Source organism: Aquarana catesbeiana, linkage group LG01 (assembly GCF_042186555.1).
Source record: "Aquarana catesbeiana isolate 2022-GZ linkage group LG01, ASM4218655v1, whole genome shotgun sequence".
NCBI classification, from domain to species: domain Eukaryota; kingdom Metazoa; phylum Chordata; class Amphibia; order Anura; family Ranidae; genus Aquarana; species Aquarana catesbeiana.
In genome coordinates, this window is record NC_133324.1 from 80,807,991 (window position 1) to 80,835,933 (window position 27,943).

General features: G+C 44.2%; 1 protein-coding gene across 1 annotated transcript in view; it reads right to left on the reverse strand.

Moving 5' to 3' along the window:
- Positions 1 to 27,943, reverse strand: part of SLC45A2 (solute carrier family 45 member 2) — a 252,368-nt gene that overhangs the window by 212,857 nt on the left and 11,568 nt on the right. Inside the window, exon 2 of the mRNA XM_073620857.1 lies at positions 19,293 to 19,475. Coding sequence (XP_073476958.1) covers positions 19,293 to 19,475 — 183 coding nt within the window. The remainder of the gene's footprint in view (positions 1 to 19,292; positions 19,476 to 27,943) is intronic.

The window sequence follows — 27,943 nt, forward strand, 5'->3', positions numbered from 1 at the left end:
TTTATTCATTTACATGCGTTTGGGTTATCTCTGTGCAGTCCACACAGTCCGGTCTACTAGTCTCCTGACAGTATACCAAGGCCATCCCTGACCAGACGTGGCTGCACTGAGAAGCCGTCCTGTTACGGTGGGCGCGCAAAAAAAATGAACTTTGATGAAATTGTTTATTATTCTCTGCTGGCAGCAGAGGATAATGAATATTGCCGTCAGACTCTTAAAGGTTGGACCCGTGACCAACTGCTGGAAACGATCCAAACAGCCCATTTACTAGTAGATCAGGGTCATGCGTTATTTGAGGATGTTCAGCCTTTGATCCAATTATGTACAAAGTCAGCCTTGTCATGCATTCCCGAAGGTAGTGACGATTTCTCCCCTCCTTTCAGTTGTGACCAGGTTGAATCCCTGGTATGGTTGTTAGAGGATGATCCGGCTTTCTTTGATGAACATTATTCCGCTTGTTCCCAGCAGGTGTTATCCGATTGCATTTATTCAGTACAATCTCTGGTTAGTCAGGCTGCGTGTGAATCAGCGTTTGTTCAACCTGTGCTGCAGGCGTGGTCAGATCTCCTGTCCTTAGCTAAGCCACAATATTCCAGCCCTGCCATTAATCATCTGCCTTCCAAAAGATCTATCTCCCCGTCACCTATGGCAACCTCAGCTACAACCCTGTTTAATCAGCTCCCTACCAATTACTACTACCCAGTCTTCAAGTGTAGCACCTATCCCGCCTTCAATCCACCTGTTTCTTCTCCTCCACCTGTAACAGTCCCACAAAACCCCTCTCTAACTACAGTTCCTTGGTCTTCCTTCGATCCAGCTACTTTCTTTTCTTTCAGCCCTGCACCTACATACAAAACTGCACGGGCTAAACCAAAAAAGAAACAAAAATTCTTTCCTACCCACACGATCCTGCCAGTAACCCAACTTGCTTCTACACCAACTAACCCACCTGATTCTGTCAAACCTCTGCCTGCTACCCAGCCTGACAGTCCAGTGCCAGCTACCGAGCCTGATGCGCCAGTGTCTTCTACTCAACCTGTTGTGCCAATGCCTGTGCCCGCTGTCCAGTTGGAGGTCCCAGTGCCTGCTGCTCAGCCTGACATCTCAGTGCCCATGTTCCAGTCTGACGCTTCAGTGACTACTGTCCAGTCCGATGTACCTATTGTTCAGCCTGGTATGCCAGCACCTGCTGTTCTGCCCGATGTGCCAGCGCCTGTGTCTGCTGCCCAGTCTAAAGTTCCAGTGCCCGCTCCCCAGTCTGATGTCTTCATGCCTGCCTCCCAGCCTGATGTCCCGAAGCTTGCTTTTCAGCCTGATGTCTCGGTTTCTGCATTTCTACCTGATGTTCCGATGCCTGCCTTCCAGCTTGATGTCCCTGCCTTCCAGCTTGATGTCCCTGCCTTCCAGCTTGATGTCCCTGCCTTCCAGTCTGGTGTGCCCACCTTCCAGTCTGGTGTGCCCACCTTCCAGTCTGGTGTGCCCACCTTCCAGTCTGGTGTGCCCACCTTCCAGTCTGATGCACCCGCTCTCCAGTCTAATGCACCTGCTATCCAGTCTGATATGCCTGCCTTCCAGCCGGATGTCTTGAAGCTTGCCTTCCAGCCCGGAATCCCAGGGTCCATGTTCCAGTCTGACGCTCCAGCGACTGTTGACCAGTCCGATGTACCTGTTCAGCCTGTTGTGCCAGTACCTACTGTTCAGCCTGATAAGCCTGCTTTCCGGTTTGATGTGTCCATCCTCCAGCCTGATATCCTGGTACCTGTCTTCCAGCCTGATGTCGTGATGTTGGTACCCCAGCCTGAGGTTTCGGTGCCCGTGTTTCAGCCTGGAGTTTCGGTGCCCGTGTCTCAGCCTGCTGAATCGGTGCCCGTTACCCAGTCTGTTGAATCGGTGCCCGTTACCCGGTCTGCTAAACCGAAGTCCGTCACTTTACCTGTCAAGCCAGTATCCGTTATCCGGCTTGCCGAACCAGTGCCCGGTGTCCAGCTCGCTGAGTCGGGGTCCGTTACCCAGCCCGCTGGGCCGGGGTCCGTTACCCAGCTTGCTGAGCCGGTGCCTGTAATCTGGCCTGCCCTTACGGTGCTCGCTGTTCGGCCCAATGTTCCAGAGCCTGCTGCCCAGCTCGATGAGCCTGCTGCCCAGCTCGATGAGCCTGCTGCCCAGCTCGATGAGCCTGCTGCCCAGCTCGATGACCCGGAGCCTGCTGCCCAGCTCGATGACCCGGAGCCTGCTGCCCAGCTCGATGACCCGGAGCCTGCTGCCCAGCTCGATGACCCGGAGCCTGCTGCCCAGCTCAAGTTGTTCCTGTCTGCTGCCCAGCTCAAGTTGTTCCTGTCTGCTGCCCAGCTCAAGTTGTTCCTGTCTGCTGCCCAGCTCAAGTTGTTCCTGTCTGCTGCCCAGCTCAAGTTGTTCCTGTCTGCTGCCCAGCTCAAGTTGTTCCTGTCTGCTGCCCAGCTCAAGTTGTTCCTGTCTGCTGCCCAGCTCAAGTTGTTCCTGTCTGCTGCCCAGCTCAAGTTGTTCCTGTCTGCTGCCCAGCTCAAGTTGTTCCTGTCTGCTGCCCAGCTCAAGTTGTTCCTGTCTGCTGCCCAGCTCAAGTTGTTCCTGTCTGCTGCCCAGCTCAAGTTGTTCCTGTCCGCTGCCCAGCTCAAAGACTGACATGCCAGCCGTCTGCCCGGATGTGCCTGATGACCAGCCTGAAATGCCTTCTTCCACCATTCTGCCTGATGCCATAGACCATGGACAATTAAGACCAGTTGGAGTGTCCGGAGGCCGCTCCTTTAGGGAGGGGTACTGTCAGGAAAGGGTCCATCCGCTGGTAAGATATATCGTTTGGCATGCAGTACTGGGGTCCACCAGCAGGTGTCTCCTGGCAGTGTTGAACTGTCAGGAGAATATTTCCCTGCTGGTGTCACTTCATCTTTTGGCCGCAGTGCTGATGTCCACCAGCGGATGGATCCTGGCAGTATGGAGCAGACAACACTCCCTGTGCTCAGGTGTGACTTGAAGCCAATTAGAGTCAGCCCTATAAATACCCGGCAAGCCCTCACATGCTCGCCTTGGTATCTTTCTCCCTGTGCCTTGACGCCTGTATCCTGTTTGTGAACCTGCTCTGTCCCGCTCTGCTCTGATCCGATCCCTATCCCAGGCCCATCTTGTTCTTGTCCCTCCTGATTCCCTTGGATCCCTACCCTGCAGCTTTACCATCCATCCTCTCCCCTTCCTGCTGGTTTCCCGTCCTTACCCATCTGCTGACCTCCTGTGTATGACCCTGGCTTGGCTAACGTTTATGCTTCTGGTTTATCCCTTGTTCCTGCTTACCTGCTGTGTATGACCCTGGCCTGGCTGACATCTGTGATTCCGGTATTGCCCCTTGCTGTATATACTATTGTTTGCTGTGGGTTTGTTGTGTTGGTTTTGCACTGTTTGTATTTTCTGAGTTATCACTTATTTTTAATAAATATTATTTATTCATTTACATGCGTTTGGGTTATCTCTGTGCAGTCCACACAGTCCGGTCTACTAGTCTCCTGACAAGCTGTCAGTTTGTAAAAAAATTTTTGTGCAACCTTTATATGTGTAATGCCGGCTTTAACGGTTCGAATCTCAGACTGTTCAGCAGGAACCAACCGAGACTCGAACCACGTATGGGCAGGCTGATTGTACCCAAGTTGATCAATCTGCTTGGCTTTAACCAGCATGTTGGATTTTTCATGAGAGTATTGCCAGAGGCTATAGCCAATAGTAATAAATACTGTGTGTTCTCCCAGGAGTGGCGGCTCCTCCCGCCACCAGGAGAACACAATAGCTCTGCGGAAGGGATATCCCCATCAACGCAGCAGGTCCAGAGAGACCTGCTACGTGTGGCAGTCTCTACCTTGTAGATCCCTGAACAGTGTACCTGTAGTACTCGCACTGTCCTCCTTGCTTCCGCTGCCTCTCAGGGAAGACTCCTTCCAAGCTTTTCCTGTTGTCAGGATCCTCCCAGGTCATCACCTGAGCCCTGGCCCAAGGCAGAGCACCACCACCCAGGCTAGGGGGTCTGCCTCAAGCAGGGCCGATTCTAGGCGGGTGCAATTCACCCAGGCGCCACAGAGGTGGGGTCGCTGAAGTGCCAGAGTGCTCCCCTCCCTCCTCCTAACGTTAATCTCCAATACACAAATTTTGGCATTATATTAAATACTTTCAGTCCTGTACTGGCCTTCGTTGGTCGCCACTGTTAACCTTTATAAATGTATATTTATGATTAACCATAAGATATGAGGTTGGTTAAATAATTTGACCAGAAGTGAAAGCTTTAATATAATAACATTTATTAGAGTATCGTTAACAGTCTACCCAATACACAGACAATATCTATAGTCTTAAACAAGGGAGAAAATATTAGGTTAAAATGCAAGAATGCAGAGTGTGACAGACTCACCCGGGACAGAGGCTATTGGAGGGGACTGAACGCAAGCCTCTTGCCCACCGATTATGGGCCCTAGCATTTGGGGGAATGGTGCTCTCTGTGAGCTGTATGCCTAGGGACCCTGGGGTTGGTGTTACTTTGGATTCAGCTCCATGTCCCCCCAAAACACACAGACTTTGGAACCCTTTATATGCCATATTAGAATGATAAGACTGAATTTTACTGTTGGGACACATCCTGTGAGGAGATGCTGGTGTCATCAACTCCAACTACCTGTGTTTGTTAATTGAATGAGCTGATCACATTGTCCTCTATACAATGTAGGAGACGGGACGACTCCTATTGGAGCTCATGTTAATTAGGTTAATTAGGTTTTGTTTGTATTGTTAATTGTAATTAGCTCCAGCTATTGTGTTTATACTACTGTGTGAAGCTCGGTGCCCACAAGTCTGTCATCTGGTCTGGGTAAATGTTTTAGTAAATTAGCTCATGTTAATTAGGTTAGCTTTGAGTCAGCCTGCTGTATAAATGTGTGTGAGATCTCAAATAAAGAGTTAGTTCTGATGTACTCCAAGACTGGGGTTGTCTAGTTCTTGGGGGTTCCTATAGCCAGATCCATTGGACTCGTGTTCCACGAGAACTTAGGAAGCGGTATACTGACAGAAGCACTCAAGCGGAGTGTGGGACGTTCCGTGACACAGAGTATATTCATCACAATACAAATAGTAAACAAACAAACATATGACAAGCAGGTATACCTTTAAGTGCTGGGAGATGCTCCGATAATTACCTATATTAATGGTCCTGGGCCCAGGTCAGTTTTCATCTCTCTCATCACTCTCTTTGGGACTACTTCTTATAGGCCCATCTCTCATTGACTTGAATAGGGCCACTCTGATTGGGTATTCTGTTAGCCCTCTACTCCCTCCAGGCGTATCTCCTAGTTTGGGCAACTTCCTCTTGTTGGGGTCACGAGTTAGTGATAATTTATTTGAAGAGGTCGTCACCTTCTCTTGAATGGGGCACTTAACTATGCATGGCATTAGCCAGGGCAAAACCTCCTTTCCTGAACAGATGAAAGAAATATTCTCATCAAACACCCCTTTGAAATGGATAAATGGTTGATTAGCACAGAGGAATACAAAGGCCTTTATCGAGCTAATGAATTAGGCCCTGTGACGGGAGATGGTATCTTTTCCTGGCCCTTTGAATATTAAGCTATAATAAATATATATCCTGTCAGAGAAGGAGAGCAGCTGGAGATCGGAGCGGCTGTCTGTGTGGACAGAGACCAGCCACGCAGTTATGTCACTTGGGGGGGGCGGTCCATGCCTGACACATGTTCTTCTCCTCCTCCTCTCTGTCTAACTCCTGCCTGCTGTGATCTGCTCTCCACCCGGGCAGCACGGCTGCACACTGTCCTCTTCTTTCCCGCTGGCACCAAGCGTTTTTATGTAACCTAATGGAGGGGAGGGTTACCCTGGGGGGGTCTGTACTAATGAAGGGGGGGTGATTTGTCCTGGGGGGGGTCTGTACTAATGGAGGGGGGGTCTGTACTGAGAAAGGGGTTTATACTTAGTGGGAGGTCTGCACTGACGGAGGGGGGGGTCTATACTTAGTAGAGGGGGGTCTGTACTGAGGGGAGACTATAGTTAGTGGAAGGGGGGGTGGCACCATGTTTTACCGCCATCAATGTAAGGAACATTCTTCCCACTGACCACCAATGTAAGGGACATTCTTCCCACCGACCACCACCAGGAGAGAGAACCCCCGCTGCCCTGCGCCACCAGAAGAAAAGCCACACAGCCTAGCGCCATTCCTGGCGGAGAAAGGAATGGAGTCATTGCCAGAATACAGATCTGGGTGCGAACCAGCGGAGTCGCCACAGGCAATTCAGAGTGAGCTGACTCCTGATCAGAGGAACCGTTGCTGTATCACTGGGTCAGGTGAAAGGGCCGATCAGCCATCATCTACCAACGTCCATAGGAACTACAGTCTTTGACCACCTCCTGTATTATATCTGCAGTCTCTGACCATCTCCTGTACTATATCTGCAGTCTCTGACCATCTCTTGTACTATATCCGCAGTCTCTGACCATCTCTTGTATCATGTCTGCAGTCTCTGACCATCTCTTGTACTATGTCTGAAGTCTCTGACCTTCGCTTGTATCATGTCTACAGTCTCTGACCATCTATTGCATCATGTCTACAGTCTGACCATCTCCTGTACCATGATTGCAGTCTCTGACACCATGTCTGCAGTCTTTGACCGTCTCCTGTACTATGTCTGTGGGCTATAACAGACTCTAACAGAAGCCCTCTGTGTGTGCGTGCGCATCAGAGAGACTCCCCTCCAGGTCTTAGTGTACGCTCTTCCTGTATTTTCTTTATTGTTAAGAGATCATGGGAGGATCCCAGGGTAATGAAGACTTCTTATGGGAGCATCTCTGTGTTTGAGTCATTGCCATAGAAACATTTGTAGGAGGGGAGGAGTGGGTAAGATGACCATGACCATGTGGGGGTGCCAGAAATATTTCTGCACCCAGGCGTCTGTGACCCTAGGATGGGCCCTGGCCTCAAGGGTTACCGACAGTCCCCTCAGTACTCCATCTCCCACCCAACTCCCCTGCCAGCATGACTCAATAATATTTAAGTGGTGGCTTAGCCCTATGCCAGGCCCACCACCTGGGGATTGGCTAAACTCCCTTAAATATGCAGAACCCCCCTCCTAGCCTCCGCCCTTTAGTTTACAGAATGTTCTCCAACTTTCCAGAAGGGGGGGCACCAGAGAGCTGCCTGTATGCGTCATGCTGCCCGGACCTCTAATAAACCCTGACCCACAGGTTTAAAGAGAACTCTAGCTTTTGAACTAATTTACATAGTTTGTTTGGGCCAAGCTGGCCCAAATCAACCATGTCTCTCCCTAAGCTGTTAGCCTGCTGCATGTGTGAATGGTATGTGGCTGCATCTACATACAGTATGCTGCATTGTGTTCCAGATATGAGCAGAGAGTTCCCTGAACACAGACTAGTCTACAGCAGTGGTTCTCAACCCTGTCCTCAAGTACCCACAACAGGCCATGTTTGCAGGTTTTCCTTTATCTTGCAGAGGTGCTTTAAATCAGAGTCAATGGCTTGGTATTTTGGACAGCTATTTTATCCAAGAGAAATTCCAAAAACCATGGCCTGTTAGCGGGTACTTGACAGGGTTAAGAACCACTGGTCTACAGTCTAGTTTAGAGCAGCAGCGCTCAGCCAATCACAGCGAGCAAGTCAGAGAGGCAGGCTGATAATGTCACAACCTCTATTAAAATGAGTCAGAATATACATTTCCCTGCACTCAAACTAGTAGCACACTAGAGGGTGCTACACTATCTTTTGTAAATAATTTACGAAAGCGTCATTGCTGTTTTCTTTCAAGATCAAATTATTATTTGACCTGCTGAAGTGGGGCCCTTAAATGGTGTGGGACCCAAAGGCCGATGCCTACTCTGCCTATTTGGTAATTCGGCACTAATTAAGAGGATACAAGGTTTTAGGCCTTCTGGGATTTGTGCTCATTTTACATTCCTTTATTACTTTTAACTGGTGGAATAAGATTTCTGATTTTATATTTTTACAAGTTCTGGATCTTGATCTAAAATGCTCGCTGACATGATAGGACTGTTGGGGCTAGAATGGTTTGTGATGCCAATTTGACCTTGTGTGTAAAGAAAGAACTAAAACTAAATTCCAGCCTTCCCTTCAGTCTTGCACAGTTGTACAGGCTCCTCTCTTGTACTGAAATTGTTTACTCTAATTTCACTGCACACTGAGCTTCTCAAAGTGTGCAATGGGAGCAGGAACAAGTCAGACAGAGTCTGATTTTCCTGACCAGAGGATGTCCAGCATCATCTTTATCGCCAGCCTGGCACCTTTGAACTGCATTTCATTTCTTTTGAACATGGGGCTCAGCATCGCATGTGGGGGTTCTATAGAGCGGTCTGCGCACAGTATTTGCCATATAAAATCCACCCATTAAGACATTTTGATATTTTCATAACTCCACCCAACGGCCAGCCCACTGATTACATTAGGGCTGAAGAGGAGGAGTACTGAGTCAGAATGCTTTGATGTTTTTAGGTAGTCATCCTAAGCCTGGCTTTGTTACCAACTGAGGATGGGAGTTTAGACCTCACTGATTCTTCCAGACTGACCTCAGGGTAAGGATTCTTCAAGAGGTGGTCAATGATGGTCCCCACAGTTATATCCTTAAAAACTAACAGCGTGTTAGTAAATCATTACTCATTTTGAAGACTTTACCCATTACATCCATAAAAGAATATCACCAAAATGTTTTATATTTTGGATAGAGCGAGGGAGGGGTTTTTAGATTTTACTTCACTTCCTCTCCTGTAGACTCAGAAGGGATTGCCCTCAAAATAGAAAGGAATCTAAGACAGTTGACATATGAACATGTGTGTTTATTGGAAGAGTTCTCTTCCTTTCCTGTTCTGGGGGCAACTTAAAGAGAAAAAAAATAAAAAACATTAAACTACATTTTCAATTACAAACATGTCTATACTTACTCGCTTGGTGAATGGAATTGCACAAAGCGGCCCCAAACTGTTGGAAGAGCAACAGCAAGTAATGTAAAGTTGCTTTTATAAACGGACTGTGTATATTATACCTTTCTATCCAGCAGGTGGCACTGCAGTGTTATGGTTTGTATTCTGTGGCAATGTAATAAGAGGAAGTGCTTGTCTTTCCCCCAATATATGTTCTTGTATACTCCTGCTTCCTGTTTGTCGTCTCCATGGTGCAAAGACATGTTCTGATATTTCTTCATGAAAGTAAAGCCATATTACTGCATCCAAGAAGCTTCCAGCATTTATATAAATACTCTGCACAATAGGTTATGTCCCAGGCACCCAGAGGCATTGGAGAGGATACTACAAGCCCAGGCACTGGAAAGAATGCAACAGTGAATCAGTGAGTACTGTAAACAAACTACTAAAAGATGGCAAGCAGTTCAGATGTGCAGTTTGGAATAGCAAAGCTGAACAATGCCAATTACCAGCTGTGGAAGTTTAAACTAGAAATTATTCTAGGCAAGGATGAGTTGTGGCAAGTGCTGAATACATACAAACCCACAGACGGAGACACAGAGGACTATGATAGGCAGGCAAAAGCGATTAAAGGCTTGCTAGTGAAAGATGACCAGCTTATCCACATAACAACAGAGAAAACGGCCAAAGGTATGTGGACTTCATTACAAAAACTGCATAAGCATTCAAGTCTAAACAGCAAGCTGTTTCTACTAAGAAAGTTGTATGAGATGAGACAAGAAGGCCAGCAAATGCGTAACCACGTGAAAGCTATGCTAGAGATCATAAGGCAGCTACGTGCCATCAGAGAGGAAAGCAAAAGATAACCATATTGTTGTTTTGCTTGTCTGCAGCCTTCCAGAGACATGTACTGCTCTTATCAAAAGCTTTAGAAACCAGACACGAGCAGGAGATGACACTGGAATTTGACAAAGGCAAATTAATTGATATATGACAGAAGGAAAGAAAATCCACACCATGATGAAAAAGCTGTTAAGATGTACAAAGGCACAAAGCACAACAAAAGAAAGCAGAGCCTGTTTTTGCTGTACAAGGACTGGTCACTGAAAAAAATAACTGTTCTATCTGGAAAGCGACGAAAGCTACAGCTTTTCCACAAAAGAGAGTCAAAGCAATCACAAAGGAACTGCAGACACATCATGGAGTGGCACGTTTAAAGTGACACAGAGCGGCAAGCCACGCAGCTGGTGCATAAACTCTGGTGCGACAAGCCACATGACTAGCGATGAGACCTCCTTCACAAACATTGATTACAGTGCAAAAAACAAAGTTTTCCTTGCAAAACGGGAAAAGCATCACCTCTGAAGGTAAAGGCCAGGGCTTCCTGAACTGCATTACACCACAAGGAGGTCACCACAGTATACACGTAAAAAAAGTGCTGTATGTTCCAGAACTAGAAGACAGGCTTTTATCAGTAAAAAGTCTTGCAAACAACGGTCTCAGTTAAATTCCAGGGTGATGAATGCACAATTCACAACAACAAGCGATTACTCGCAAAAGGAAAAACTAGATGATCACCTATACAGGTTCATCACCACAGACCAGCAAGCCAATATGGTCTCTAATGACCTACACAGCAAATGTATTCACTTATGGCACAGGCAGCTTGTGCACAAAAGTCCAGAAGCTATACAGGACACTATAAAAAGAGGCGTATCAGAAGATTTGATAATAGCGCCTTGCAAAGTGCTCATGAAATGCAAATTCTGTTTTGAAGCAAAAGCCACACGTGCTCTCCTTCCACAGGCTTCTCAAAGTAAATCCACCCACCCCCTGCAGCTCATACACAGTGATGTAGGTGGTCCAATGAAAACTCCTACATCAGGCGGGAACAGATATCTACTGATTATTCCAGGTACACAACTACTTATCTGGTGAAACATAAGAATGAAACATCAGAGAAACTTCAAGAGTTCATTGCCATGTCTTGCAACAAATTCCAACAAAAACCAGAAAAAATTTGCACAGACAATGGGGAGAATACATAAGTAAAGAAGTGGCCTCAAGAATAGTACACCAGACAACCACACCATACACTCCTGAACAAAACGGTGTAGCAGAAAGGAAAAACATAAAATAAAATCACACCCTTATAGAAATGGCCAGATGCATGTTGTCTGATGCCATTAACAACCTACCTCACAAGTACTGGGGAGAAGCAGTCATGACTACTCCTGATGTATAGATGTCCCCTTACCTTACTGCTGTAAGGTAACATGTACATATCTCTTTGAGTATCAGATGTGTCCACTATGGAGCAGAGGGCTCTCGGCCATATAGAAGGACAGACACCAGTAGATCACATAATACCAGCTCTAGAGGTCGGTGGACACCCAGATCCATAGTGAACACATCTGATACTCAAAGAGATATTTACATGCTGTTACCTTACGGCAGTAAGGTAAGGGGACATCATACATTACGTTTTTTTTTCACTGAGGACAAGAAGTCACCATTCATCTGCACTCTATATAAAAAGTCACCATCACTCTACCTGCACGATAGATATCCTTCGAAGAGGAGTCCGCACGGATATATTTTAGCTCTTGATTATTTGATTTTATTGATACTGCATATCTATCAAGAATCAAGGACATTTGTTGTTTGCTTGATTATTCACTTTTGTGATTTTAGCTAGGGATGAGCCCGATGTTCGATTCGAACATCGGGTGTTCGCTGAATAGCGAACAATTTGGGGTGTTTGCAGCAAATTCGAAAGCCGCGGAACACCCTTTAAAAGTCTATAGGAGAAATCAAAAGTGCTAATTTTAAAGGCTTATATGCATGGTACCGTCATAAAAAGTGTTTGGGGACCTGGGTCCTGCGTCCTACCCCAAGGGCAATGTATCAATGCAGAAAAAAAAAGTTTTAAAAAACGGCTGTTTTTTCAGGAGCAGTGATTTTCTATAATGCTTAAAGTGAAACAATAAAAGTGTAATATTCCTTTAAATTTCCTACCTGGGGGGTGTCTGTAGTATGCCCGTAAAGTGGCGCATGTTTCCTGTGTTTAGAACAGTACGAGAGCAAAATGACATTTCTAAAGGAAAAAAAAAAAAAAAAGTAATTTAAAACTACTCACGGCTATAATGAATTGTCGGTCCAGGCAATATACTTAAAAGTTCATTGATAAAAACGGCATGGGATTCCCCCCACAGCGGAACCCCGAACCAAAGTTAAAAAAAAAAAAAAAAAAAAAAAAAAAATTCTGCAGGGGGGTCCCCCAAATTCCATACAAGGCCCTTCAGGTCTGGTATGGATATTAAGGGGAACCCCGCGCCAAAATTAAAAAAGAATGGGGGTCCCCCTCAAAATCCAGACCCTTATCCGAGCATCCAACTTGGCAGGCCACAGGAAAAGGGGAGGGGGGACGAGAGAATGCCCCCCCCGAACCGTACCAGGCCACATGCCCTCAACATTTGAAGGGTGCTTTGGGGTAGCCCTCCAAAAGCAACTTGTCCCCACAACCATGGCCGGTGGTTGTGGGGGTCTGCAGGAGAAACACACACACACACACACACACACACACAACATGACAATACATGCCTTGGGACAAGTCCTTTATTAAAAAAAAAAAATAAAACTGTCCCACAAAGTTTGGGAATTTGGGGGGACCCCCATGCATTTTTTTTTTAAATTTTGGTTTGGGTTTCCCCTGTGAGGGAATCCCATGACGTTGAACTTATGTGTATTGCCGGTGTCTTGCCGAGAAAGTTCCCCCGGCGGATAAGGACCCCCCTGTACTGCACAGGTGCAGCGCTTGTGCAGTACGAAGGACTAGGAGCCGCCGAAAATAGCCGAAGATGAAAAACTTCAATCAGCTGTACACGACGCCTGCACCCTGGGTCCAGGTTGAAGCCCCACCATCTAAGTGGACCTAGAGGGAGAATAAAAAAGTGCCGAGCGAAGCGAGGCCGTGTCCAAAACGTGGCGAGCGGCCCTCTTACAGGCGCCTGGTACAGCTGATTTCTATTGTATTCGGCTTCAGCTATTTCCGTTGGCTCCTACTGCGCAAGCGCTGCGCCTGCACAGTAGAGGGGGTCCTTATCCGCCGAGGGGAACTTTCTCGGCAGAACACCGGGACCGACAATTCATTATAGCCGTGAGTAATTTAAATTACTTTTTTTCCCCTTTAGAAATGTCATTTTGCTCTCGGACTGTTCTAAACACGGGAAACATGCGCCACTTTACAGGCATACTATAGACACCCCCCAGGTACGAAATTTAAAGGAATATTACACTTTTGTTTCACTTTAAGCATTATTCAAATCACTGCTCCCGAAAAAACGGCCATTTTTAAAAAACTTTTTTTTGCATTGATACATGTCCCATGTCCCCTGGGGCAGGACCCAGGTCCCCAAACTCTTTTTAAGACAATAACTTGCATATAAGCCTTTAAAATGAGCACTTTTGATTTTTCAGGTTCGTGCCCCATAGACTTTAAACGGTGTTTGAACAACTTTTTTGTCTGTTCGCATGTTCTGCTGCAAAACGAACCCGGGGGGGGGGGGGGGGGTGCTCGGCTCATCCCTAATTTTAGCGTATCACTTGCAGCTATGCGCATCGTCACTTTATTTTGTATTTGCTTAGATATGGCTGTATGACATACAGCACTGCATTGTTTCAATTTTCCATATCTTGTAGTTGATATTAATTTACAGCGCAGCACTATATTCTTTTTTTCACTTATTTTAGGGTTCTGACATCACCTTCAGTGTTTGCAGCAGTATATGTTTCACGTATCTAGTAGCGCTGGGATATATTTTATATTTCTATCCTATGGAACCAAGCTATCAAAAGAGCAATGAAACAGAAAACTGTTGCTACCAAACAATGACATGTATGGCATAGCAAGCAGTAAACTGCTTGCCACTGTGACAAGACCAGACATAGCCGCAGCAGTGGGCATACTATGCAGGAAAGTTTCAGCTTCCTGTCAGTGTGATTGGAACGCAATATTAAAAAAAAAAAAAAAAAAAAAAAGGAAGAAGGAAGGAGTGATGCTCTACCTCAAAGGAACAATTCAGATGAAATTACAGTTACCAGCAACATCAGATCCAAAACTGGTCGGGCACGTGGATGCTGATCAGGCCGGGGACTGCAAAGACCGCAAATCCACAAGTGGATTCATCTTCCAGTATGGGGAAGGAACTATAAGTTGGTCAAGTCGAAAGCAAACAACTCTCAATATCTTCAACTGAAGCAGAGTACATTACAGCAGCACACGCATGTCAAGAAGCAATATGGATTCATCAACTTTTTGTGGACATTGGGATAGACATGTCAAAACCAATTTCCATTTTTGAAGACAACCAGGTATGTATAACGCTTACGCAATCAGAAAGGGTCAATCCTAGGACCAAACACATCAATGTCAAGTATCGCCCACGAAGGGACAATCAAGAGCAAGGTGCTATTGACATTCAATACCGCCCATCAGAGGGAATGACTGCTGATGCACTCACCAAACCTTTGTTGAAGGAAGGTCATAGTTATATCCAGAAGAAGCTGAATGTAATTTGACAAAGCACATGCTGTTGAGAAGAGGTGTTGAAAGAGAAAACAGCATTTAATGTAAAGTTGCTTTTATAAACTGACTATGTACATTATACCTTAATATCCAGCAGGTGGCACTGCAGTGTTATGTTTTCTATGGCAATGTAATGAGAGGAAGTGCTGGTCTTTCCTCAATATATGTTCTTATATATTCCTGCTTCCTGTTTTTGTCTCCCTGATATAAAGACATGTTCTGATATTTCTCCATGAAAGTAAAGCCGTATTACTGCATCCAAGAAGCTTCCAGCGCTTATATCAATACTATGCACAATAGAAACCTCCTCTTCCCAGGTCCACCACTGGTGCTCCTGGGGGACACGTGTGTGTGTGTGCACCCGCTCCCGAGTCCCGTTTCTGCATCCATTGACACACAAAGCACCCCCCCGATCCCTTGTCACTTGCTTTGAGTGACAGCAGCAGCAGACAATGGCTCCTGGAGCCCCAGGAAGGCCAGTGAGACCCAGAAGTGAGGGAAGAGAAGAGCTGCAGACATGCACATCGCTGGATCGAATGAGGGTTCAGGAAAGTAAAAAAGGGGAGGGGGGATGCTGATACCTGAGCATTTTTTACCTTAATGCAAGGAATGCATTAAACTATAACTAAAACCAAAAATGTTTTATTATATTTTGGATAGAGTGGCGAGGGATTAAAACACCTGTCAGGTTTTATTGCTGTCTGTGTCCCGATTAGAAAGATTCACCCTCTAGTTGTCCCATTTACCCATATTATTGAAAGTGAAAGAAAATCCAATTTGGGGTTGTACATAAAAAAATAATATTCCAATGGGGATACTAGTTCTGGTGACCTGGGGGCCCCCAAGGGATTCCCTTCATTTGCAGGGATTTCCTCCCACTTCCTGTTTTGTCTACAGAGGAGGAAGTGAAGCGAAATCTCCACTATGAGACACAGTTGACCAAAAGAAAATATGACAATGGTTATAACCCTCTCTTGCTCTATCCAAAATTTAAAAAAAAAAAAGTTTTGCTTATAGTTCTACGTTAAAGGTAAAAAGCGTTTAGGCTTTGGAACCAGCTTAAAATGCTGGAATTACCCTCAGTTTCATTCCCAGTGAAACTGGGGATCCGGACAATTACAGAGAGCCCAGCCCTTCCTTCTCCGAGCTGGCCGCTCAGCTATCGGCTAATTGCCAGCTCCTATCTCTCCACAATCACTCACCTGTTGATGATATCCTGCTCGTCTGTCCTGCCTACTTAAGCCATCCAGTCCAGATGATCCCTGCCTTCGCCTTGGTCACATCTCTAGAGACGCTCTTCTCTGTTCCTGTTAAAGACTTGCTTGGCTGACATTCCTTCTGGCTCCTTGTCGTTTTGGCTTGTCTGACTATCTGTTCCGGTTCCTGAACTCTGGCTATGTTTTGACTACATTTACTCCGTTTACTTTTTTTTTTTTATTACTATTATTATTAACCACTTAAGCCCCGGACCATTTGGCTGGCCAAAGACCAGAGCACTTTTTGCGATTCGGCACTGCGTTGCTTTAACTGACAATTGCGCGGTTGTGCGACGTGGCTCCCAAACAAAATGGACGTCATTTTTTTCCCACAAATAGAGCTCTCTTTTGGTGGTATTTGATCACCTCTGCGGTTTTTATTTTTTGCACAAACGAACAACAAAAAAACTAGCGACAATTTTGAAGAAAAAGCATTACATTTTACTTTAAACAAAAAACAAAAAAAAAAAAAAACAAAAAAAAAAAGCGTTTGATTGGTTTGCGCAAAAGATATAGCGTCTACAAAAGAGGGGATAGTTTTATGGCATTTTTATTGATAATTTTTTTTTACTAGTAATGGCGGCGATTTTTAATCATAACTGCGACATTATGGCGGACACATCGGACAATTTTGACACATTTTTGGGACTGTGGGAATACAGCGATCAATGCTAAAAAAAAAATTGCATGGATTACTGGAAAAAGGTCACCAGCAGTGAAGGGGTTAACCACTAGGTGGCGCTGTAGGGGTTAAGTGTGTCCTAGGGAGTGATTCTAATTGGGAGGGGCTGTGTGTGACACGTCACTGATCACCGTTCCCGATCACATGGAGCTGTGATCAGTGACAGGGTCATTAGGCAGAACGGGGAGATGCTTGTTTACATTAGCATCTTCCTGTTCTTCCTCACCGTGAGACGATCATGGGTATCCCCGTGGACAGAGTCCGCGGGACCCGCGAACATATAGTCCGCGGGACCCGCGATCATGGTCGCGGAGCTCCCGGCGGTCGCGCGCGCCCGCAAGCCGCCTCTTAAAGGGCCATGTACAGGTATGTTAATCTGCCTGTACATGCCCTTCTGCTGCAGTATATCTGCGTGAGGCGGTCGGGAAGCAGTTAAAGTGTGATTTAACTGTACTTCTGTCTCAGTCTGATTCATGGTTTCTGACAGGGACACAGACAGCAATAAAAACTTGGCAGGGGTTCTAATACTTACCAGTCTATACAAATCTATAAAAAGTTCTGCCTTTAGGTATACTTTAATTAGCCAGAGATGTCACTTTTGTACACCTCATTGATTTAGCTTCACCTAGTAACTGGATATATATAAAAAAAAAAAAAAATTAATATAAAATTATATATATATATATATATAATATTCTTCACACAGCAAGGGGATCCAGATCAACTCCTGGATTAAACCATCCATGGGATGTGGATTTGAAGTGAAGTTTATATTGCAACATAGACTTCAAAAGATTTCTTTGTTTCCTTTAAATTCATATGCTGTGTATCGAACTTTGTTTTTTGACATATGTGTGATGTGATATAATGATTAATTATTTTTGTAATATTTTCATACAATAGCTTTTTGCTGGAATTGCATCCCCTCGCAGGAGGGTGGAGAATATGGAGTATATATTGTAGGTGCACCTTTGTTTATATGGGTCAGCTATGATTAAGGCGATATCTGTCCAAAACGTGTTAGAGAACCACCTGCTGCAATTCCACAAAATGTTGCTGTTGTAAGTAGAAACGATTCACATTTAAACAGATCAAAAGACACTTTCTTTATTGTGAATCTATATGGAGAGCGCCAAGTTTCTGGGGCCAACCTCATCAGGGAATCTGAGCTCCTACAGTCCTTTGTGAGCTTTTATTTGCAAACATGGTTGATTTTTCTGAATATACCGTATGTGTAACACCCTCCCAAAATAGTGTAGATTGTTAGGTAAATTTTGTAATCAGTGGAGTGGGCACTGATTTTTCAGGCCTGCTTAGTGTCTCACAGACTGCTGTTGTGATTGCCTCTCTCTGTATTCTAGAAGATCCTAGCATTATGGCAGGAGGAAGAACAGAGTAAGCAGCCTGAATATTTATGGGATTCCAGCCAATTCCTGTGAAAATGTAGCCAGAAGTTGATGGAGCTCATAAATAGTCTGGGGCCTGAAGCAGGAGGTGGGTCAAGGTCCTTCTGGAGGAGACCCCTTAGCAAGGGCTCTGCCCTGGGACAGGATTTCTGGAGGTGCCATCTAGAAAATATTGAGGTCCCAGCTGAGGCTTCATCTACCCCCCCCCCCCTTTAAAAAAAAAAAAAAAAAAAAACAACTGTAGTCCTGGAGTTCATTTGGGTCTGGAGAATACCAGGAGGAAATTGGGGGGGGGGTTAGGTGTCCAGCTGCCCTATGGCAGTGTGATTTTGTGCCTCCCTCACTGGAGAGTGCCTGCTGGATATCAGAATGGGGCAACTGATGATCCTGTAGCCATGTGGGTAATCGACCCTGTGCAGGAAAGTCATTTGGGAAAAGCCCTAGGTCACCTGTCAGCATTAGAGAGACTGCGGCCCATTTTTGTATAGCTCAACAAGCTAGAGAAGAGTCCACAAGTGTTCAGTTTATCAGCTGTGGGGTATCCCATGCTCCCTTCACGCCATCCAAGTTCCTCGTTCCAATAAAACCCTAAAAAGACACCCTTTGACGGTTTCTTCTTCAAGCCAGTGGAAGAATGAGGAAAATGCTGTGCCTGGCTGTGAGTGCTCTAACAAGGAAAAAGGACTACGTTTACCAGTGGTTCTTGCAGGGGTGCACTACATATAAGAAATTCTTTGAAGGTGTACTTATTCCTTAAAGCGGGCTATCACCCAAAAATTAAAAATGCCACGATTCTTCCATCCCACCTCCATGACTTGATTTTTTTTTACCCTGGGAGTGGGCAGCTTTTTTGACAGGTACCTCTTTCAATTCTAGCCTAGTCTAGAAAGACGTGCACTGAGCACCCCCTGCTCACACACCCCACCTTCAGCCTTCTGGAACACATCCTAGGAGGCTGTAGGACCTGTCTGACAGTGCATTTGATTTGATTTTGGCTGCGATTCCCCAAGAAGTCATTGACGGCTCCCATAATCAAGATGGCAGCACCAGGGATCCACAGCATTTAGAAGAATCAGCTTCAGGAAGACAGTGCTGGACTCCAGCATTGGTAAGTACCCAATTATTAAAGATCAGCAGCTAATTTTAGATATTATTGGAGTTTTTCTGATAAAACATTACAAAACAAGTTAAAGTTCGATATCTGCAGATTACCATTGACTACAATGAATGATGCTCAGCATGACACTAGGAATTATGGGCTATAGGCTGTACCCGCTTCCATAATAGCAGTATTGATAAAATCATGACTCAAAAAACGCAAGGAAAACTCTTGTGACTCAGAGTGTACTTTCCCAGTTTATTCCCGTAGAAATGCAATGAGAGAAGTGATGATGGGTTAACACTCACCAGTCAATAAAGCGTGGTAATGAAGCCCTCTCTCCTTATCTTGGTGTGAGCACACATCAAACAGATAGGCTTTTATCGGTCCATCAATAAAGTCTGCTGCAAAGTCGAAAGCCACAACTCCCAACATGGTAATTACTATTGCCCAAATTCTCTTCTCGACGCCACCGCTGTCCTTAAATATGGCTGCAAGTGTAGGAAAAAAAAAAAAAAAAAAAAAGTATGTTAAAAATTGTTACCACAATGCTACCATGTTTCAGATAATCATTATGCCAACTACCATTTGCATCAAATACAATCAATGCAAGTGATAACTTAACTTCTCAGTTACTTAGGATCCAAACAAACATTCTGACAATCATATTGCAAGAAATCATGGGGATCTGTGTGTTGCACTGCCACTTCCTCAGCCTAGACTTAAAGCGTATGTTACAAAAAATAAAATAAAAATAATTTGATCCCATTCCTTTAAAGCATTAACAGCAGCACAGTGCTTGTGCTGTGTAATGTGGCCCCTTGTATCATCTAAAATACCTGTCTGGTTCTGCCCTCCCCCTGTAAACTGACCACAGTTTATCATGACTGTTGAGCACTGACCTGGTCAGTTTACGTGCCTCTCTCATTCGCAGCTCTCCTCTGTCCTCCTATCCCCCTCCCTCCATGTCAGCTTGGGTCAATGCCCGCCCCCTCCACTCCTGTTGCTGAAATAACTTTATAATTCTCAGGCAATCCCCTGTGTTGGCTAATGCAATGGCTCCATTGTATGTGCTTAATTTAAAAAAAAAAAAAAAAAAAAAAAAAGGCCTCTGTATACCTCATTTCTGAGCACCGCTCACATGACCACCCACCGCTCTCCTCCCCACGTCAGTGGGAAATCCTTAGCTCCTCCCTCTGAAGCTGTCAGATTGGGAGAGGGAACGACAGACGATCACGTGAGCGCCACACAGAAATAAGGTTTACAGAGGCATTTTTCTTCATAAAGAAAATACAGTGGAGCCATTGCATTAGGGAACGCAGGAGATGCCTGAGAATTATGAAGTGGGTTTGCAACCACTTTAAAGTGATATTAAAGTTTTTTTTTTTTTAATTTCTCAAAAAAAAAAAAACAAACATGCTATAATCACCTGCTCTATGAAGTGGTTTTGCACAGAGCAGCCCCAATCCTGTGTGTCCATTTACTCACAGAGCCATGGCTTGACCCTCCGTGGACATTGCTGGATGGAGAGGCGGCTCAGGTGGGTATTGGGGGGGGGGGGGGGGGGGGGGTCCTGCTGCTCACATAAGGTCTTTTCTTTGCATGAAGGTAAAAAAAGCCTTGTGCCTTTACAACCACTTAAAAAAAATAAAAATAAAAAACCCCCACACAACATAGCTCTGCCCCACTTTCATATATTTTTAGGTCTTGCATTTTACTGCAGGAGATCATAATTTTTCTGTAGTATGCTCACATCTAAAAAGGTGTCTGACAAATTTACCAATGTGATTTTGGCATCTTCCTCTCTCCTCCCCTCCTGTTTAATGCTAGTTTAATCTTTAGTTGGAGCCTCCCAACATCTTCCATGTTCTCAGAGTTAGTTATTCTCAGAGATGGGCCTTTTGAAGTATAAGACAATGACTTTCCTAAGACAAACAATCTGTACTGCAATTGTCTGAAATAACTTATGTGTCTTATTGAAGAGTTATGCTGGCCATACACCATACAGAAAATCGTCCGAACCCATTTTCGAAAAACGAACGTTCGCCCGTGACCGCAAACGATCGTGCCATCATATAATGACCGATAAATTGTTCAGTGGACATGAATAAATAATTTTTTGTTCGTTTTTTTACATATACCTAGTGCAGACAGTTCGGACGGGAAACACATTAACCTTGCAATTTATCGTACGTTCGGCAGAAATTTTCCAAACTTCCCGTTCGTTTTTTTCCCACAAAAACGTCACAAACGATTATCGATTTGTGCCCATTAACTTGCCGAAAAACGAACGAAGTGTCTATACGAACGATTTTTCGGCCGATTTTTCGTATAGTGTATGGCCAGCATTAGGCTGCCTGTGGATGGTGCAAAGTCAGCAGATGTCTAGACAGACCGGGTCTAAGGAAGTATGTTTATGCATAAAGCATTATTTGAAACAGAACAATAATCCCTGATTGCAGCCCAGCTGGTTCAGTACGTGTTCATTGCCTTGTTACAGCAATCTTCACTGTTCAGCCTTGCACAGCCTACAATAATTTTTTCCCACCGGGCCCTCTTCATCCTTTATGTGCACGTCATGGCCCATTTTCAGTCCTATGGAGGAGCCATACTCATGGCAGCCTCCAGTGGTCTTGCGGAGTGCTGCTTTCCCCATAAGAACGAATTAGGGTATGTGCAAGGTGAAGAGGACCCAGCAGGGACAGTTACAGAAGAAAGGCTGTGCAGCACTGGATAGGACTAAGTATTGGATCAGGTGGACTGCACTCAGGAAGCTGAGGCCATTCCTTATAAGGACAACTTGTTCCAAAAGGTAGTGTTCCTCTACAGCCATGTGCTGTGATGGAGAAACTAATGGGCTAGACACCTTTTTTTTTTTCCACAAAAGTTTTTTTTATTGAAAATACATAAATAATGTTTACAATACGTACAGTATAACAGATATCATGGGGTCCAGAATCATTTAGAGCAATATCTTCGAAAATAAATTATATGAAATTTCAATAAAGTAAATAGTGTGATAACAGTCTAATATGGGTCACAGATTTACATGGTATACGTTGTGCCATTGAGACCAGTATCTTCAGGTCCAACTATGGCTATGTTTTATTCATTTATCTTGACCACCGATTTGTCAATGGGTCCCCGAATAATAGTGATAGAGTGTCTACTGTAACCTTACAAAATAAGAAGAGATAAAGAAAAGAGAAAAAACGGAAAAAAAAGAAAGGGAGGAAAAATAATTAAAAAAAAAGAAAAAAGAAAAAAAAAAAAAAAAAAAAAAAAAGGAGATGAAAAGAGAAGAAGGGAAGAAGGGGAGGAAAAGAGGAAAAGAGAAGGGGAAAGAGAAAAGAAAGAGGAAAAGAGAGAAAAGAAAAAAAGAAAAAGAGAAGGGAAGGGGAGGGGAATATGGAGGGTAAGGTTAGATTAGATTGGGGGCCGCCTCCCCATCCAGTTCCAGACCAGTCCACACCAAGGGGGGTAATGAATGGGGGTGTATTGGATCGGTTCAGCTGTTTGTATGTAGAGTTGGAAAATGGACTCCATAGTTTGCAGTGGTTTTAAAATGTGTCCAGCAGGCCCAGGTATTTGTGAATTTTTGTAGTCGCTCTTGGGAGATGTGGATCAGCTCCTCCATCTCCTCTATTTTAGATACTCTTGTCAACCATTCTCTAATTGAAGGGATAGTTGTTGAACGCCAGTGTACTGGGATGCATAGTCTGGCAGCGTTGACCATAAACATTGCAAGTGATTTATAATAGGTCCGTTTGGACAAAGATGTATGGTGTAAAAGGTACTAGACACCTTTTTTAGAGAAATAACTGAGAATATATAAAATAAAAAAAAAATATATATATATATATATATATATATATATATATATATATATATATATATATATATATATATATATATATATATATATATATATATATATATATATATATATATATATATATATTTTTTAAGGTTTTTAACAGATTTTTGGTTGAAAATGGTTTTGCTTGCTCTCTGACTTGAGTGCTCTGTGTTGGCATAGATGTGTCCTTACACAGAGGTAGAGAGGAGGAGATTGAGTCCAGGGCTGGGACAAGGGGTAGGGGTGAGGTAATGGCAGCCATGGACTGTTGCCCCACTCCATTTCACTAGGCCACAGCTTTCTGTCTGCTCTTCACTGTTTTCACACCTTGCTCCACAAACGCCTCCTTAACCCCCCCCCCCCCCCCCCCCCACACACACACACACACACACACACACACACACACACACAATGCCCACCAACCCCTAGCTGTTAGAAAGCACATGTGCAATGCACCCCCTATGCAAACTATGGGCTGCTGGGGATAGAGTGGAAGTGAACACTAGGGGCACGAACACAGCACAGGTTAATTTTAAAAGCACACATATCAATGGAATAGGTAGGGTCATAGGGGGTTGTTTACGAAAGGCAAATCCACTTTCCACTACAAGTGCAAACTACAAGTGCAAAGTGCACTTGAAATTGCAGTTGGAAGTGCAGTCGCTGTAAATCTGAGGGGTAGATCTGAAATGAGGGGAAGCTCTGCTGATTTTATCATCCAATCATGTGCAAGCTAAAATGCTGTTTTTTATTTTCCTTGCATGTCCCCCTCGGATCTACAGCGACTGCACTTTCAAGTGCACTTTGCACTTGTAGTGCAAAGTGGATTTGCCTTTAGTAAATAACTCCCATGGTCCCTTGAAATCAGGGACAGTTGGGAGCTATCTCTGATTTGGAACAAAGTCCCTCTTTCCTCCTCATCTGTCCCTCATTTTAGTCTGGTCTATATCGTTGTATATAAAATGCACCATTTATCTTTCAAAAAGTGTTTCCCAGCATTCCAATTTCTAAATTTCAAAAGCCAGTATGAAAAGTAATAGTAGTGGGGAAAAAAAAAAAAAAAAAACCTGTGGGTTTTATTAATAATTTTTTTGGGTAGAATTTTCATAGGAGGTGTTCTATGCTACATACTTTTGCTTATAGGCGTCCCTGTTTCCCCATCTAAAAAAAGTTCGGGGTGGTATGGCAAGGGTTGTAAACCTAACTGGTAGTAGGTTAGGTTAGGCAATTTCCCGTGATCTGGCTGCCACTACTTCACTGAATAAGCTCACTCCAGGCTCTCTTTATACATAACTGCAATTCTAACAAGTATTGTAATATTGTGCCTGCAGTCAGTGCAGAGTAAAGGGCACACAGAAGAAGGAAATGTGAGGATGTAAAAGCTTCACAAATCAAATATCGCCTTTTAGATCTGAACTGGGGGCACTGTCAAGTGTCTAGATTTCCCTTTGTGTGATAGATTACTTGGCCATTTGCAATATATGTAGTCATGAACAGCCAAGTATCAAAAGAACAAGGACTATTTAACAAATTGCTATTTTTTATTCTGATTTACAATAATTTGCAGGAATAAAGTTCAACAGCGGTATTGTCCACGCAGTAGGTACACAAAAGCGTAATATTACAGGATAAATTGGTAAAATATTATATAGTTACACAGCTTGTAATACTGAAAAAAAATTATACAGTATATAAAATTCTGCTTGCCGAGGAAAAAAAATTCTAAACCTTTTTTTATAAAGTGGTCATCATTTTCAGCTAGTACCACTTCCTGGATGGGAGGGGCACATTTTTACTGCCCTAACAGCAAAGAGTATTAATTGCAGTAGGAATCAAAACAGTAAAAAGTAAGGCGCTAATGTTGGGGAAGATATATTCTAAGTGCCTCAGGTAGGGTGATGAAATCAGTTTTGCCACTTGTTAAGATTTAAAATTAAAGTTAAGTTATCCCTAGGGGTAAGAACATAGACAGTCAAATAGTTACAATAAAGATATATACTGTTCTGAGGGTGAAATAAGTATGGACCACCAAGAAGCTGTGTACATGGTATAGGTTATTACATATAGGGAGGATATTATAAAATGGGGCAGAGCATAAGGAGTGGGGGTTAGGATAAAAAAAATAAAAATAAAAAATAATTAAAAAAAGGAGAGGTGTGGGACAACACCAAACTGGCAAAAGAGAACTAAATGGGTAGCAGAGGGAAGGGTTGAGTCAAATGATAAGGTGTGGAGGGGTTTTATAAATTTGAGAGTTCAGATTGATCTGAGGGGAGGGAACAATCAAATGATTGAGGCAAGTGTGTGACCAAGGGTCCTAAACCTTATGAAATGTAGGCAGGTTATCTTGTTGAATGGCAGTCAGGTTTTCATACAGCATGCTGTGGTGCATTTATGATTTAAAGGTTGGTATTTTCCATGCTTTGACCAAGGTTTCTTTGGCTGCTGTAAAAACAAGAGTAAGGGTGTTTTTTGGTTTTGCTGCAGCGGTTAGTGGCTTCCCATGGGTTTGTATTTAACCATCACGCCAGCCCAGGAGGAGGGTATAGATTATAGAGTTCAAATGATGTTGTAGAAATTAATAGCTCATTCTACAGGGCAACCAAACGTGGTAGTAATCACCTGTAATTCCCTGCAGCCAACTCTCTCAATAGATAAAAGTTATGCGTACACCAGTTAGGCCTATTGTAGCACCACCCCTGAAGGAGCCGCTTAGGTATGTTTGGTTCTGTGCTCTGCCTCTCAACCCTAACAACATTCTCAGCCCCTCTGTCACACCTAGCAGTAATGTTAGTGCAAACACAACAATAAATGGACACAAATTGTAGTCAATTAGAAAAGTTTGTTTACTGGAAGGCTGGTTACCAACAGTATAACCAAATAGTCAAAATAGAAAGAAAACTCTGATATAGAACAGTACAGCACAAAGTCACATGTAAACTACAAATAGCACAATTCAACCACTTTAAAATGACTCTAAAGGTGACCGATTTGCTCAGGAATGAAGGGGGAACAGAGATGTCTTGTTATCGACCAGTCTGTCTCCCTAAAATCCTGAGCTTACAGACCCTGAAGGTATAAGCGTTATACAATATGCAAACAATATCAACTTGTATTGCTTTAAAAGTCAGAGCTCCTCCTTAACGAGTACAAATGTCTTGCACCGAGTCCTTGGCTAAATAAAGAAGATAAGTCCTCACTGTGGAGGTGTCCAGTATCTTCAGCTACCTTAAAGGGCCCAGAATAATCGCTATGCAAAGTAACTCAAGAAAAAGAAAATTGTTGTAAAAGGTTTCCTGGGGCAGGCTCTGACAAGAAGGCAGGGTAAAGGTTTCTGCTTACAGTGTCTCTTAGGAAATAGTTTGCACAAGATGGGCTACTGCCCGCTTACCAATCTGGCGACACCAGGGCCCAAAGGGATAGACATTCCAGGACAGGCTCTTTAGGAAGGCCCGATTGCCAATCTGACAGCAGGAAGACATAGCAATGTCTGCAGATATGCACCTGGAGATACCCACGGGGTACCCTCTGGCAAGATTTCTGCGACCCATGGAACGTGGAGCTGTGGCAGAAAGGTCACACCGAGAGAAAAACAGCAGCCCCTCTCCCTTATGTCAGGTCATTTACTTGCCTTGTGTCTCGCCCCTTGTGGTATCTTGTCTGCCCCCAGGCAGCCTCTTTGGGTCCTTTTCCTTCCCCCCTACCCAGGGCATGCTAGGGTGTATAATCTTACCCCTTAGGAATCACAACAGGGCCACTGGTGCTGGGGACTACATGTCCCAGGGTCCTTTGCTGCTCCTGCAGTCCTGGCTGTGATTGATCCCCCTCACACTGCCAATGAGGAAGCAGGGGAGGGAACAGAGTGGACCCGGTGTGCAAGCGACGCGCATATAAAAGTATATAGTCAGTCAATGAGGAGATTGAGGGGTGAATTCCCCTTCAGCTGCTGACTGTGTCCTTCTTAGAGCCAAGCAGCATGTGAGAAACTCGGTCACGGCCGTCAGCAAGTGCAGGGCCGCAGGTGGCCGAGCAGCACCCGTAACACTATTATTCAGTATATTGTCCAGATGGACAGTAAACTACTACACAAGGTACTTAAGTACAACACATTTTTTATTTTATTAAAAAAAGAACAATAGCTTTACAATCACTTTTTGGCCCCTTTCACACGGGGGAGACACTTTGATCAGCAGGGGATCGGTTTGCTGTTCAGAGCAGGCAGAGGACAGGTCCACATTTGCTCAATTTATGCAGAGAAGACAGGGACAGAGCCCACTCTGCTTTATGGGTAGCAGTGGCGGCCCGTCCATTAGGGCCACTGCCCCCTCTCTCCTCGACACCCCCTATATCCAGGGCACATGAATCACATCGGCCAGGGTTTTTTTTTTTTTTTTTTTTAAGCACCCGACTAGAGCCAGAGGCTCTAATAGGCTTCAAAAGGTCTCCAGTCGCAGAGAATGCAACCAGAGCCCACCCAGGTGTGTTGCAACAGCACTGTCTGTTTACACTTGAACTCTCTCCGATTCGATCCACCTAGATTAAAAGGACAGTTTTTTTTAGCAGACCTGACGGAAGGTAGGTGGGTGTAAATAGACACGTCAGTTTACACCTGTCAGTCTATAAGGGTAAATGGGCAGGCGGACCTGATCTGACCCTTCTTGTGTGAAAGGGGTCTAACAGGGACTAAGAGAAAACCAAGTGCAGTGCTAAGAAAGTGCTCCTAGATAGTTCTACTGCAAGCCTATTCTTGTCAAGCAAAATACTCACATTCAAGAGTCAGTACATATATCTGTAGTTTGTTGGCACTGCATCCTTTATGCTGACTACTAGCACTTCTGTTTTTACTTTCCCTTCATTACAGTTATGACTGCCAGTTCAGTGCTGAATCATACTCCTTGCTGTGTAATGCAGGAAGGAACCACGAATTAACAAATGTCACAGTCATAAAAAAAAAAAAGTACAGTAATTTATATACTGTATCTAGATCAAAACAAGGCTATTTTTTCTATTTTTGGGAGTCTGTACAGCACATAAGACAGACTGTTTCATAATAGACACAAACACTGACCCATGCCAAATATACAATGTACGATTAATTCT